The 13,305-nt window shown below is 42.3% G+C and overlaps 1 protein-coding gene across 9 annotated transcripts in view; it reads left to right on the forward strand.

The window, feature by feature from the left end:
- The window catches only part of LOC311252680 (ELKS/Rab6-interacting/CAST family member 1-like), a 136,168-nt gene that overhangs the window by 64,046 nt on the left and 58,817 nt on the right, over positions 1-13,305 (forward strand). For all 9 annotated transcript variants that reach the window (XM_084346054.1, XM_084346060.1, XM_084346057.1 and 6 more), the window contains 3 exons: positions 2,295-2,430; positions 4,511-4,642; positions 11,237-11,397. In XM_084346054.1, the coding sequence (XP_084202180.1) occupies positions 2,295-2,430; positions 4,511-4,642; positions 11,237-11,397 (429 nt within the window). The remainder of the gene's footprint in view (positions 1-2,294; positions 2,431-4,510; positions 4,643-11,236; positions 11,398-13,305) is intronic.

Consider the following 13,305-nt stretch of genomic DNA (forward strand, 5'->3'; position numbering starts at 1 on the left):
GCACGTGTTCGCCTCCGCATTCATCCTCTGTGTTTGACTTATCTTTCATCTGTGTCATGATTCAGTAGACGCTGTTAAACCTCGCTGGCATTAGCGTGGGTTAGTCCACATGTGTGCGCGTGTGTGTGAGAAGTATGAAAGGTCCTGATCAAGTCAAGCTGGTGTGATAGCCGATAGGTCTGTGACAGAGCCACAATGGTTTCCAGACAGCTTAAACAAGGATTAAACCCTAAACCAATCCCGCTGCTCCCATGAGGAATCTCTCTCTCTCTCTTTCTCCATTCTGCTCTTCCTCTCTCTCTCTTTTCTTCGTTCCCCAGATGATGATTTAGTCTCTGCTTCCCGACATCCAGTAATCCCTCCGTGAACGGAGCTTCCCACTACGGAGAAATCTCAAATGTCATCTAGTCATTAATTCGTAGCTTTTTATTGAATTCCTTGACTGATCTTTACATTATATTGGCCCGGAGGGATTTCATTGTACAGCACAGAATAGTTAATCAGATTGTCTTGCAGTATCATCTTAATGGCAATAACAGACAGTCTGAACACGTTAGGTGGGAGACGATTCGACTCTGTAGATTAAATATCATCTGCACTCGTGTGACCTGCCAGGAATTGTGAGTACAGGCGTCGTTTGGGAGTCGTTGCTGAGTGTCTGCGCATACACGTGGGGTCGATGATGGTGTTTAATACTGTTAAAGCATAAATGTGGTACTTTTTATGGCTTCTCCAATTTGTTATAAACAACTTCTAGTATGAAACATATCTTCTCTAATTTAGGGTTTGCATTTGGATTGTGTTGGCTATAATAGTGCCTTCTACAATTTAGACTACTGAGACATCTTTCAAAAGTTTTTTTTTTCTTTTTTTGAGAAGAATAAGGGGAAAGAGAGGAGGAATGACATGCAACAACAGGATGTTGAGCTTATGTGGTCAGAATCTTAGACAGGCCACCACTGTTTGATTGAATCATTTTGAAACATTTTTGGGACATAATCTAAGCGACTAAATGAATACAGGCCCAATTGTCCATTTTCTCAAAACATTTTCTTTCGTGTCAGATTCCTTTTATTGGTTTTAGTAAGTACTGTACAAATTCTTAGACGGAATAAGATGGTTTCATAACAGTTGCTTGACCTTCCTCGCTAACCCACAATCAGACTGGCACTGAAAGAGACAAAAAGAGAATATTAATAAAAGATAAAGAAAGTAAAGAGATGATTAAATTAATAAATAAACAGGCAATGGGAAATACAGAGAGAGGGAAAGTATTATTGCAATATATAGGCAGTGGTATTATATTGGGACAATAAGTGGAAGCCTGGCTGCGTGGTGAGTTGTGCTAAGTGTTGGAAGTCAAGTGAAGGAACACCGCACAGTAATGGCTCTATCATAACGTCAGGCCTTTGAAAATATGCAAGCAGTGATCCCTGATCCACGAATCGAGTGATTCATTTTCTTTCACTTTAGACAAGACATGAGGTAATAAGACATTACACCAAATAGCGCTATGAATGAGCTTGACACTGTAGACTTCTTGGTTTGAAAATCTATTTGGGCTGAAAGATATGCAGAAAAAGAGAAGCATATTAACAGTAATTGCAATCGTGATTATGAGACATGATTATAGTGGGAATGCTAACTTTTGCATTTCATTTTCACCAAAATAAATACAAAAGGTACGATTATGTGATTTTTGTACCAAACAAGCATGTTTTCTTTTGTCTGGAGAATGTGGTCTAGGCAGAGGCGTCTCTGTAGCACCACAGTGCTTCTGTAATTTGGATTTTGCACTGGGCTACATTGCAGTTTGGATAATATTTTGATTAATTGTACAGCCCTAAACTGTACCGTGTGTAAGTATGAATTTTGCCAGGTTTTGGTGTGCACTTACCATATACCTAATACTAATAAGATGTACTTAATTACGCAATTCTTAACTTTTTGAACTTAACAGACTGACAGAAAGGAGGAGTGAGAACAAGCAACCATTCAGACATACAGGAGTCTAATTTGTCACAAAATGGGGAAATATTCCTCTTAAAATGATAAGAGATGTCTGTCAGCACTATATTAGTTCTCTTGACACCTATGTTAATATCATTAGTTCAGAGCTGATATGATATTAGTAAGCTTTGTATTGAAAAACATAATTACCGAACTGGGAGTTGCGATTCTCAACACTTTGCACAATGTAGCATGACTCATGTCTCCAGGGAGTGTTTGGAGATACTGTTTGCAGCTGATGCATTGACATGGGCGATGTATTTTGCGTGTGTGTGTGTGTGCAGGCAGATGAAGGACCAGTCGAAGAAGGTGGCCAACCTGAAACACAAGGAGCAGCTGGAGAAGAGCAGGAACGCCCAGCTGGTGGAGGACGCCAAGAAGAGAGAGGACAATCTGAACGAGAGCTCGCAGCAGATAAAGGTGCGGAGGGAGGAAGTTAAAGGAGGGTTATGGGGGGGCATGCGAGAGGGTGAGACAGAAAAAGTTTCTCTCCTCCTCCACTCCATGTCCTACCTTGAATATTGTCTGCTCTCACAACAAGGCTTCATCATAACGTGACAATTGTGACAGGGAGCAGCCTGAGGCAATGTCAAACACACTCGCTGTCACGCACACACACACACACACACACACACGATGCAGCTCTCGCTTGGGGATTGTGTGAGAGAGGGGGTAACTAAAGAGGATGATTGACAGGGAGAGCAGATGGAAGATGGTAGATGGAGAGGAGGAAAATGGTCGGAGGAGGAAAGAGGTGAGGAGGAGAGGTGATTAGAGGAGACTCAAGGGAGCCACAAACTAAACTATGAAGTGAATGCTGCGGGTTTTAAAATGCTTCCTGTGGTATGGGAGCATCTCCTAATTGTCTGCCGGGGTGTCAAGTGACCACAAGATGAAGACGAGCCATGTGTGGGGTGATGATTGTGAATGTGGTTTTCTATAGCTTTCAGGATTTTCTACCTTTGCCTTCAACTTTCCTTGACTTCTTCTTCTTCTTCATCATCCTCTTCCGCTCCTCTTCCAGTAATCGTTAACCTCAGTGGTCTCCTTGATTAGAGGCAGATGAAAACACTCTTTCTGTGTGTGTGTGTGTGTGTGTGTGCGCGCGTGTGTGTATAAGCTGCCTCTAGCTATGATTGATCTTTGGTTTACGGAGTTTGGAAGTTGTCATTTATGTGTATGAGTGTGGTTAGGAGATGAGCTGATGGCTATGTGAGTCACTCAGACTGAGGAGACCGCAGTGGTCACAACCATAACTAGCGTGTGTGTCAGTTGTAAGCCATTCTGCATAGTTTAAGCAGCGCTGAAGGCTGCAAATGGAATGTGAGTATAACTCTGACCGTAAATTTAATTCAATACAATAAGAAGATTTAATCCAATTATAATTCATCCCAGTCTGCATAGTTAGACACCAAGTAATGTTGGATCCAGATTCGCAGCACATGTGTTGGAGATGTCCTGGAGGTTTGTTCATGGCCACCGTAATGTCTCATCCTCTCCCTCCTGTTCTGTCTCCATCACTTATTTCCTAACCAGGAAAGTCAGTTGCCTGGCGCGAGGACAAATAGCTCTTTATGCAGAATTCTTGTGGGGAGTTCCTGTAGTGATTTTAGTTAGAAACAGCTTCATGTGTGATTGGGAATTCCTGACAGTCCTCCGAGCCAGATGGGGATCAGATTGTCTAATTGGTGAGTCTTTTGCAGCTCCTTCCAGTCACTGGGAGCGGCAAACTGGAATGAGTGTGTTCAAGGTTTTCACTCTGGGGACATGTTAAGCAGCATGTGACAGGGAAACTGATGTGATACACAGTCTGACAGACGTGAAGGATGTTACATCAAGGAACGTTTTTAACTGTATATGACTAAGCCAATTGATTTTACAGCTAGTGTAGGCGTAAATTAAAAGCCTCCCTAAAATGTTATTTTAAGACTCAGGATGAGAACACTCTAACCAAATGTCATAATATTGTATATTATAAGTATCAAGGGCTGCATTTAACGATTATCTTTGGTCTGTGAAATGTCGGAAAATGGCCATCACAATCTCCCAGACCTAAATAGCAGCCCAAAGGTACGAAGCAAGAAAATACTGACATTCAAGAAGCTGGAACCAATGAATGTGTGTGTATTTTGGGATGGATGTCCATCACTTATGTCCAGAACTTATTTAGTACATTCATAGTCACGGACGAAGGATGAAGCTTACTAGCTTTGGTGAACACCATGAGGTTTTAAGTAACTTTGTCTCACAGTTTGACACAGTAGCCGAGTAGTGTATTGACTTTAGGCTATAGAAAGTGAAAGAATTTAAATGGACTATTCAAGTGTCATGTCATGTCTGGGGGCCAAACAAGATGTTTCCCCCATTGGCCCACGGGCCGCACTTTGACAACCCTGCCGTAGACCGTTGTTCCTCAATCGATACTGGATTAATCAGCTGTTCATCACAGCGCTGTAACAGTTTGTGCTCTCTCTTTACATCGCATCCTTTCTCTCTGTAGGACACCCTCCGTCAGAAGGAGGAGCGCATTGAGGAGCTGGAGGAGGCGCTGAGGGAAAGCGTTCAGATCACAGCAGAGAGGGAGGTGGTCCTCGCCCAGGAGGAGCATGCACGCACACAGTCCGAGAGACAGGTACCGTCTCTCAAAAGCAAAAATGTGTTACAGCTCTGCATGTTCAAGGAGAATCCTGACCTCAAACCAGTGAATGTGTCACCCAAACCTTTCCTTAAACTCAACCCCTATCAGTTATTTATTCACACAAATGTCTCCAGTTCGGAGGATTTCCTCCGTTTCTGTCTGTCTTTGTGGGACACACAAGGAAACACACACACACAAACATCTTTAGGTCAACATAAAACCTCTTTCTGACATAGCTAAACATTGCTGTGCCAATAGTGGCTAATGGCAGCGGCAACACACTTGCCAACTGAGCTCATTCAGGTGTGGCTCCACGTGTGTGTTTGCCCAGTCACTCCTCATTTAGAGGAGAGGTAAATACATCCCTATTTAAAGAACAGCTTGTGTTTTGTCCGCTTCAGCCGGCAACACACAAACAGCTTCTTCTTAAATGGAGCGCGAGCCGACCACTCCAATTTGTAATCGCTTTTATCTATATTGAGACAGTAGGAAAGCTCATAGCGATGTTAAGGGAGGCTCAGAGGGGAAGGGTTTAGTGGATTCGACCTCAGACCAGTGGGAGTGTGGCGTTCCCCTGGGTACCAGTGACTTAACGAGGCCATAGAGATGGGAAATGTTCCTCAGAGCCTGGATGGGTTTTGACAAGTGGGAAAAAACAGCGTGGGCTGTACGGATGAAAACTGCCCTGTGAAAACATGGCCCGCTGTAGCTGTTGGCAGAACGGCTGGACTCCATTGTTATTACTGCCTCTAAATGTTGGCCGTCCTCTCTGGCCTTTACTTACCAGGCTACTTCTGGACAGACACATAAAGACAGGCATGCAAACACACGTTTTACGGCTGACACCCTCGTCGATGGCTAATGTTAGAATGCTAGAATAAGTTCAAGAAAGACAGACGGAAACGTGGGCAAAAACAAGCTGATGGATGGAAGAAAATGATGGACAGACGGAGGCGAATTGTTCCTCTTTGCTTTGAAGTATAAAGATATAACAAGACTAAGAAAATGAGTTTATCTTCTTTCAGAACTCACTGAACTTTATCTCAATTTAAGTCAAGATCCTGAAGTTAAAAACTACGGGAAAACATGTTTAAAATGATGCGCTCGACAGCTTGGGTTTTCCTTTTGATGTAATGATGCAACCAAAAAGCAATAGCACTTTCGACGTGGATATTTGAGTCTGGGATTTTGATGCAGCTTTAATGATTTGAACAAGCTGATACGGCATATGTAACATTTCAGTAAACACTTGATGCCTTGTGAAGCATTTAAACATCCAGTTGGGTGGTTTTTTTTGCACGTATACAAAACTATAAGTTCTGTACATTAATGACAAAAGATGCAATTTATACCGTTTATTGAACAATAAACCTGTGACAGGTTTAGAGACCCTAACCTCTAATCATAGGTTGAGAGAAGGATCATGGTTTGGGTTAAATTACGTTTTTTGTTAAGATTTGGGAACTTTCTTCTTCATATTTACGATAATAACCACGTGGTTAAGGTTAACAAAAACTGTGTAGACTCGTCATTGAATAGGAACAAACAGAGGCGTTCCTGACACATCAATCCACGCTGACCTCCTCCCTTTCTACTGATGGACAAAAGTCAGAGCTACTCAAGCCTGAAATCTTGTTTTTCTTGGGAAGACAGTGTCGTATAGCCAGCTTCCATCTTAGTGACTTTTCTGGGTGCCCTGGAACCATTTCAAAAACTTAACATAAACTGCATTTAGGCTGTTTGGCTCCTTGGCCAAAAACGCTCAGGGGGTAGTACGTTCTGACGGCAGAGGAACTGTCGGGGCAGACTTTGCAGAGCTGATCTGTCAAACACAAACCTCATGCCTGCTTCGACTTTGCAGCTTAATTCACACAGGTAACAAGCACCGGTTGCCACTGGCATTAGGGGTATGTAGTTCAGCTTCCAGAGTACTCCAAAAAGCAAGATAAAGAGGGAGAGTGTGTGTGAATGAGCCGAGCGGACAGGAGAGGGGCAGAGGGTGTGGTGAAGCAAGAGAAACTTAACTTAAGTTTCCATTTGTTTCATGTAACCTAAAACAGCAGGAATAAATAACCATGAAACTCTCAGAAGATTCAATTGGAGACAAGCGTTCTGGACTTTACAGTCTCCTTTTTTCACTTCTGAAGTCATTTCACTGCATCCGCAGTAACTACAGAGAACAACTCTGTGTAAACATTGCGTCACAAACGCTGCCATCATTTTTTAATCATTATTTTAAGATAAGTTTGCTTAATCGTCATGGTTCTTCAGATCTGATGAGAATACAAGCAAGAGCACTTCAAAGGGACGTTTAGTTCCTCATTTAGTTCCTGAGTTAAGTCCTGTGGTTTTATAGTTTCTGAGACAATTTGGCTAAAAAAGCTGGCAGGAGGATACATTATACCTCATCATGACACTATCACCTGTTACCAATGAACCTGCTTACCTGTGGAACGTTTGTTCAAATAAAAAACAAAACAAAGACACAGTTGCAGAGAAGCTCTGGGTCCTCTATCAGAGCAAGCAGGCCCGAGGCTTTGGTTTTCACAATAGAGAGATTGGAACAAGTAAAGGAAAGGTGGAATAAATCACATCCAACATGTTTATCCTCCTGAAGTTGACTGTGTCTTAATTTGTTTACGCTGATTGTTCCAAGCTATCACATTTAATTTGGCAGCGATACATTGAAATGCTTCAAAACGCTACAAGTGGCAGCTTTAATTAGACAGAGCTGAAGCCATTTAGAGCAGGACAGGGTGCTGGAGAACGTCCTCGTGTTAAAATGCTTCAGTGAAGGAGGAAGGAGTAGAAACGTCAGCGTGTGGTGAACGAGTGGAGATGGCAGCCAAACACTCAGCGCAGTCCTCACCCAACATCAACAACACTAACTCAGCCTTTCAGCGCAGACACACGGACAGCATAGGGATACACAACATACACACACATATCCCCCTCCCCCCCCAACACACACACACACACATGCACACAAACATGGCGGAAAGAAGTGCTAACTGCTGTTTAAACAGTGCAGCGGCGCAGCACAGCGTCGCATTCAGCAGGAGCCAGATGGACGCGACGTTGGTTTTCTAACTGGAAACGTGTCCATATATAAATTGTAAATAAATATTTTTGTGTTCCCGTTTTACAACTGCGTCACTGCAATTAAGCTTTCACATAATGATTTATAAAATGATGACAGAGAGAGAGACAATTTCCTCCCTTAATGAGGACGGCCTGTTCAAAGGCACACGCATTGCTTATTATAGCGTTGGCACAGTCACACGTGCAAATGCAGCCAAACCAGGCACATTTACGCACACATACACACACACGCCGACTGCGTATTGGTACACACACCTTTAGTATGGAGCCATATATTGACGACGCATGTGTGTGTGTGTGTGTGTGTTTTGTGTGTGTGTGTGAGGGACTGTCCCATGGATAGTTGACCAAAACCACATAAAAATATACTAAACCTTTTCTGCGAGACGTGAGTCACGACAGTTTGTGTGATCGAAAGAAAGAAAGGTGTGTGTGTGTGTGTGCGTGTGTGTATGTGTGTGTGTGTGTGTGTGTGTGTGTGTGACAGAGAAATGAGTCAACAGCATGACACATTCTGTCTCTTCAAAAACCAAAGACAGACGTTTTCTTCTCCAGCTTTCCGTCTTTTATTAACCAGACAATTTTGATTCTTGAACTCAGTGCACCTTCTTCTTCCTCTTGAAATAAAGCTCTTAAACACACATACCCGCGCACACACACACACACACACTGAAGGGGTTGCTGTCCTCCTTCTCCTCCAGCTCCTTCTTTTCCAGCCGGGCCTCGTCACTCCTCACCCCTCCCTGCATCCGTCCATCCTCCATCCTTCAATCTCCGCATCTCTGATGTCAGCCAAAGGTCTTTCTTTCCTCCATTCCCCTCCAGTGTCTTCGTTGCGCTGTCCTTATTTTACAGTCACATGTCCCTTCTTCACTCCTCTCCACCCCTTCTCTCATCCTTTCCTTTCCTTTCCTTTTCCTTTCCTCACATGTACCCGCTTGTATTTCAGTCGTCTCCTTCTTCTCTTCTCGTTCCCTTCCCTTTCTTTTCCGGTCCTCTCATCCTTCACTCCCCTGTGTCCTTATTTTACCCTCCTCTGTCCCCTACTCCTCCTCTCCTCTCCTCTCCTCTCCTTCTATCTTGTCTGAACTGCATTTTTAACGCTGCCTGCTGACTGTTTGTCTCTCTTTCTTATGATTAGCATTTGCTTCTCGTGCTTTCTCTTGCTGAACAGTTTTTCACCTGAGCATTCTTACAACTTTCTCTTTCTCATCTCCCTTTCTCTGCTTTTACACCCTGCATGTTTGTTGTTTTTATTATATCTACCCCTCTTATTTCTCCTCCTAATCACCTTTGATTCCTCTCTCCTTCCCTCTGTTCGTATCCACCTTTCCCTTCTTCTGTCCACTCCTGCTCTTTCTCCTCTCCTTTTATTTCTCAAACTGTCTTTTGCCCAAATGTTGTATCCCTTTTTTCTCTTCCTTCACTTCTGCTTCCCTTCCACTGTTTTCTCTCTCCTGTCCCATCTTTCTTTCTCTTTCTCTTTCTCTTTCTCTTTCTCTTTCTCTGCTTGCTCTTTTTGTACGCAGCTCTCTGACATTCCAATGCATGAGTTCACCAAAGCCGGCTTTAGGTGGTCAAAGGTAACAAACAGTCATCACAAACCTCACCCTCCAGCTTTTTATTGTACATTTCATCATTTATTCATGTCTTATTATGACCTTTTTTTCATTATAATAGTGAAATGCAGGATGGAAGGATCAGTTGAAAATGAACGTTGTTGAAATTGTACTTGTTGAGAAGAAGAAGTTCACAGATCTTTTAGTTAAGTAAAGGTAGAATTACCAAAGTGTGAAAATACATTAAAAGTCCTGCGTTTAAAGTTTAAAGTTCTATTTACAGTAAGTATTTTCACTGTTAAAGTAAAAAAGTAGACATTCTGCAGAACGACCCCAGACCATATTTTGTTTTTCAGTGCAAATAATTTTCATTAAATAATTAGTAATTGAGTCCTCCAAGACTTTTTCACAAAATAAATGAAAAAAGACTATCTAGACGGATTATATCAACCTTCCTTCCTCTTATCTTCATATGAAGTCGTTTTCTCATGATAAATTGTATCATTATCTCGGGAAAACAACATGTTATTCCGTGATAATGACATACTGTAAATAACTCATGATTTCAAGTAATCAAAAAAAAATGTACTCGTTACCACAGGAAACTTTAGGAAATGATGTTTGACTCATGACAAATTAGAGCTTTCGTAGAAAACAACTTGTTTCAAGAACCGTTGAGAAATGACTGTACGAATCTTAAAAGAAGACAGAATACAGGATCAATCCAGAAAATTCATAAAATATGTTGACTATTAAAAGAGGTTTAAAATGTTCCACCACGCTGGCAGATTTTTCACTTTTTGTAGGAAAATCTCACTTTTAGGACTTTGCACTACGCAATATGTGAAGCAATTCGAGCAATCAGATACATTTAGTGGAGTGGAAAGATAGAGTAACTCAAAAGGGTACATTACTGCGGTTAATGCACTTACTGTAAAGTGGTACAGCTATCGTGGGATTTGTTTGTAAAAAGCTTCTTCATCTGGATCAGACCTTGATTTGTGCTCATTTGTTCATTCATGCTGACGTTCATGCTGACATTATAGCAAACCTCCTGTACGCAGCTGACAGAAGAGTCTTCTCCCAGAAGTCACTTTACGCCAGATAGAGTGGGGAGAAAATGTTACCCATTCTCATTTTCAGTCTCTTTTCCATTTTTCATCGGCCTGAATGACAAGACTCATATTTTTTTTCTTGGTCCCCACTTCTATCTGAGCAGCAGCTGCTTTTAGATTCAGCTCATCATCAAGGTTGTTTTTTTTCTACTGATGATCTATTTTTTGGTATCCTTGTGACTGTTTTTCTCCAATCTTTTGTCCAGCGTTCTTGCTCTTCAACACATCAGAGTAACAGGGCGTATGTAATAGGAAAAGTGAGAAAAAGTATCCAAAGAGGAGATGTGTGTGTGTGCTGATGTATTTGCGTGGGTAGATCATCTGTTCAGTGTGTGTTCCCGTGTGTGTGTGGTTGCAGGCCAGCTCGTCGTCACGCTGTGCAAAACACAGTGACCTCGGCATTTGGACCTCACAGACATTAAACTGACGAACTGATATACAACCAGAGAGAGACTTAGATAAAATATGTATCGGAGAAGAGAAAGAGAAACAAGGTAAAGAGAGAAAAGAAATCATGCTCGTTTGATGTTCTGGAAGCAAGCAGCTCGTGTAAAAACAGAGACATTATTGTATAACATTTCAAAAGCAGAGTAGCTGGTAGATGCACAGATAGAGAGAGAGGAAGACACAACACACACACACACACACACACACACACACAGACAAGAAAACCTACACTCAAACTCCAACGTCGATATGTGGAAAGAAAAAGCGATGAAAAAATGTTTTACCAAAATACCACATTGAGTAAAAGATGTTTGAAAGCAAGATGTCACGTTTGAAACGTCGTCCAATGTGTGTGTGTGCGTCAGGTGGAGGACCTGCTGCTTGCCATGGATAAGGTGAAGCAGGAACTGGAGGTGATGAAAGCCAAGCTGTCATCGACTCAACTCTCACTGGCAGAGAAGGAAGGTCACCTGACCGCCCTGCGAGCCGAGAGGCGGAAGCACCTGGAGGAGGTCCTGGAGATGAAGTAAGAACAGAAAAACACACACGTTTTATTCCTTTTATTCATGTTAACTTTGACGGGTGCAAACTCAGTCGGGCATTTGTCATGTTTTCAAAGACGCACCACTGACAAACACACAGTGGAACAATTGTTTTTCTATCTGTCGCTCCCTAACTCTTCTGTCCTTATGTGAATATACAGTACACACACTCATAATGTCTTTTAAAGAGTCAGTTCACCCAATTAACAGCAAAGAATATTTGCTCATGTTTTGAGGTATCCCACTAGGGATGCAAATTTAAACAATTTCTTTAATAACACCTGTCTGTCACTGTTCAACAACTGGCCCAAAATGCATTATATTAAAGACATTATATTAGAGACATTTGTGTTTTTGAGCACTAAAGCATGTAAACCTATTCTAGTAGTAACCCAAAATAAAATTATGAACTGTGTGAGTGAGAAGAAAGAAGTGAAGTTAGCACGCTGAACAGTTAGCCCCAGCCTGTCCTGTCTGTAATACCACTTTGTTCTGACAAGAGGCCATAGTCCAAGAGGCCCCTTCGTTAACTCACAAAATGTAAAGAAATGACATACTCTTACTTCTATTTTCCGTACTAAACAGAAAAATACAACCCTACACCTCCTGAATTCGAGTTTCTGTCTCTTACCAGACTAAGACGAGGCTAATTTCCTCATTAACTCATCATAAAACAAAAACAATTCAAACTGGACACAAGCTAAAGAGAACCCATCAAAACAGCCTCGGTTTGTCTTTCTGCGTAACGCTCGACTGTGGACAGTCACTGTAACTTACAACAAATTCTACCTCGTATTCACTTTCCCGTATAGTTTCTCCTTCACTTACTGTGTTTACAGTATAACGCTGTCAGCTACTCTTATTTCTAAAAGACGCGACCTTTAACACTTTCCCTGAAATTAGCAACTCTTATGACATCTCCAGTAGTTTCCCATGTTGCTCCAGTGTTCCAGGAAGGTGGTCGCCGCTCACATTGACTCGATCTTCACCCGACACCTCATCAACGCTCTCTCTCCTCTTACTTCCTGTCTTTACCTCTCCTCTTTTATCTCTTCCCTCTTTCCCCCCGCACTTTAAAGCCATAGAAGTAAGTAGTGTGTTAATGCAATAACCATGTACCGCTGTCTAGCTCTTCATGTGATTGATCACATCCGCAGACACCCGCACACACTCATGCACACGCAGTAACTCATTGTACATTTTAATGTAATTTTAATAGATGGGTTTGGATTTTAAGTGCAGCTGAGAGGAGTCCAGCAGTCCGACGATTCCGTGTATTTTCTGCTGTTTTACATCCTCACTGAGACCTTGCAACGAGGCCTAATTTAGTGGAACGACGCTTTGGGCTGAAATAGAAGCCAAGGATAATGTCCGTGTTAGCATGTCCTGCCTGTTTAAACACGCTGTGGGACTATCTTTTACTGTGGCATCATGGGAAAAATCAGTGCATGGGCTGTGATTTCATTTTCCTGCACTCTGTCCTCGGCGTTTTCTACCAAGTTTGCATTTTTTAGTGTTTGAGAGCAAGACAGAGTGTGTGTGTGTGTGTGTGTGTGTGTGTGTGTGTGTGTGTGTGTGTGTGTGTGTGTGTGTGTCCAGCAGCATGTCCATTCGCAGGCCAGGTGAGCAAGTTATTGGCCGTTTTATCGCCGTTGTAACGACCCGTGCCATTATTACAAGCATCAGCGCTTCAGAATGCGTGGCCGTGTTTTCGTACGTGAATTTGCATGTGTGAGCGTGCGCGTGTGCAAGCACTCTACGATTGATTTATTGACGACCGATGTGCCCCAACGTTCCTTTTAAGCAAAATACAGGCGCCATGTTGAATATTTGTGCAACAGGAACAGTCATGAGTGGACAGACACGTCCATTCTTACTTCATGCAGCTGCAC

Source organism: Pagrus pagrus, assembly GCF_965226575.1.
Source record: "Pagrus pagrus genome assembly, chromosome: 23".
Taxonomy (NCBI): domain Eukaryota; kingdom Metazoa; phylum Chordata; class Actinopteri; order Spariformes; family Sparidae; genus Pagrus; species Pagrus pagrus.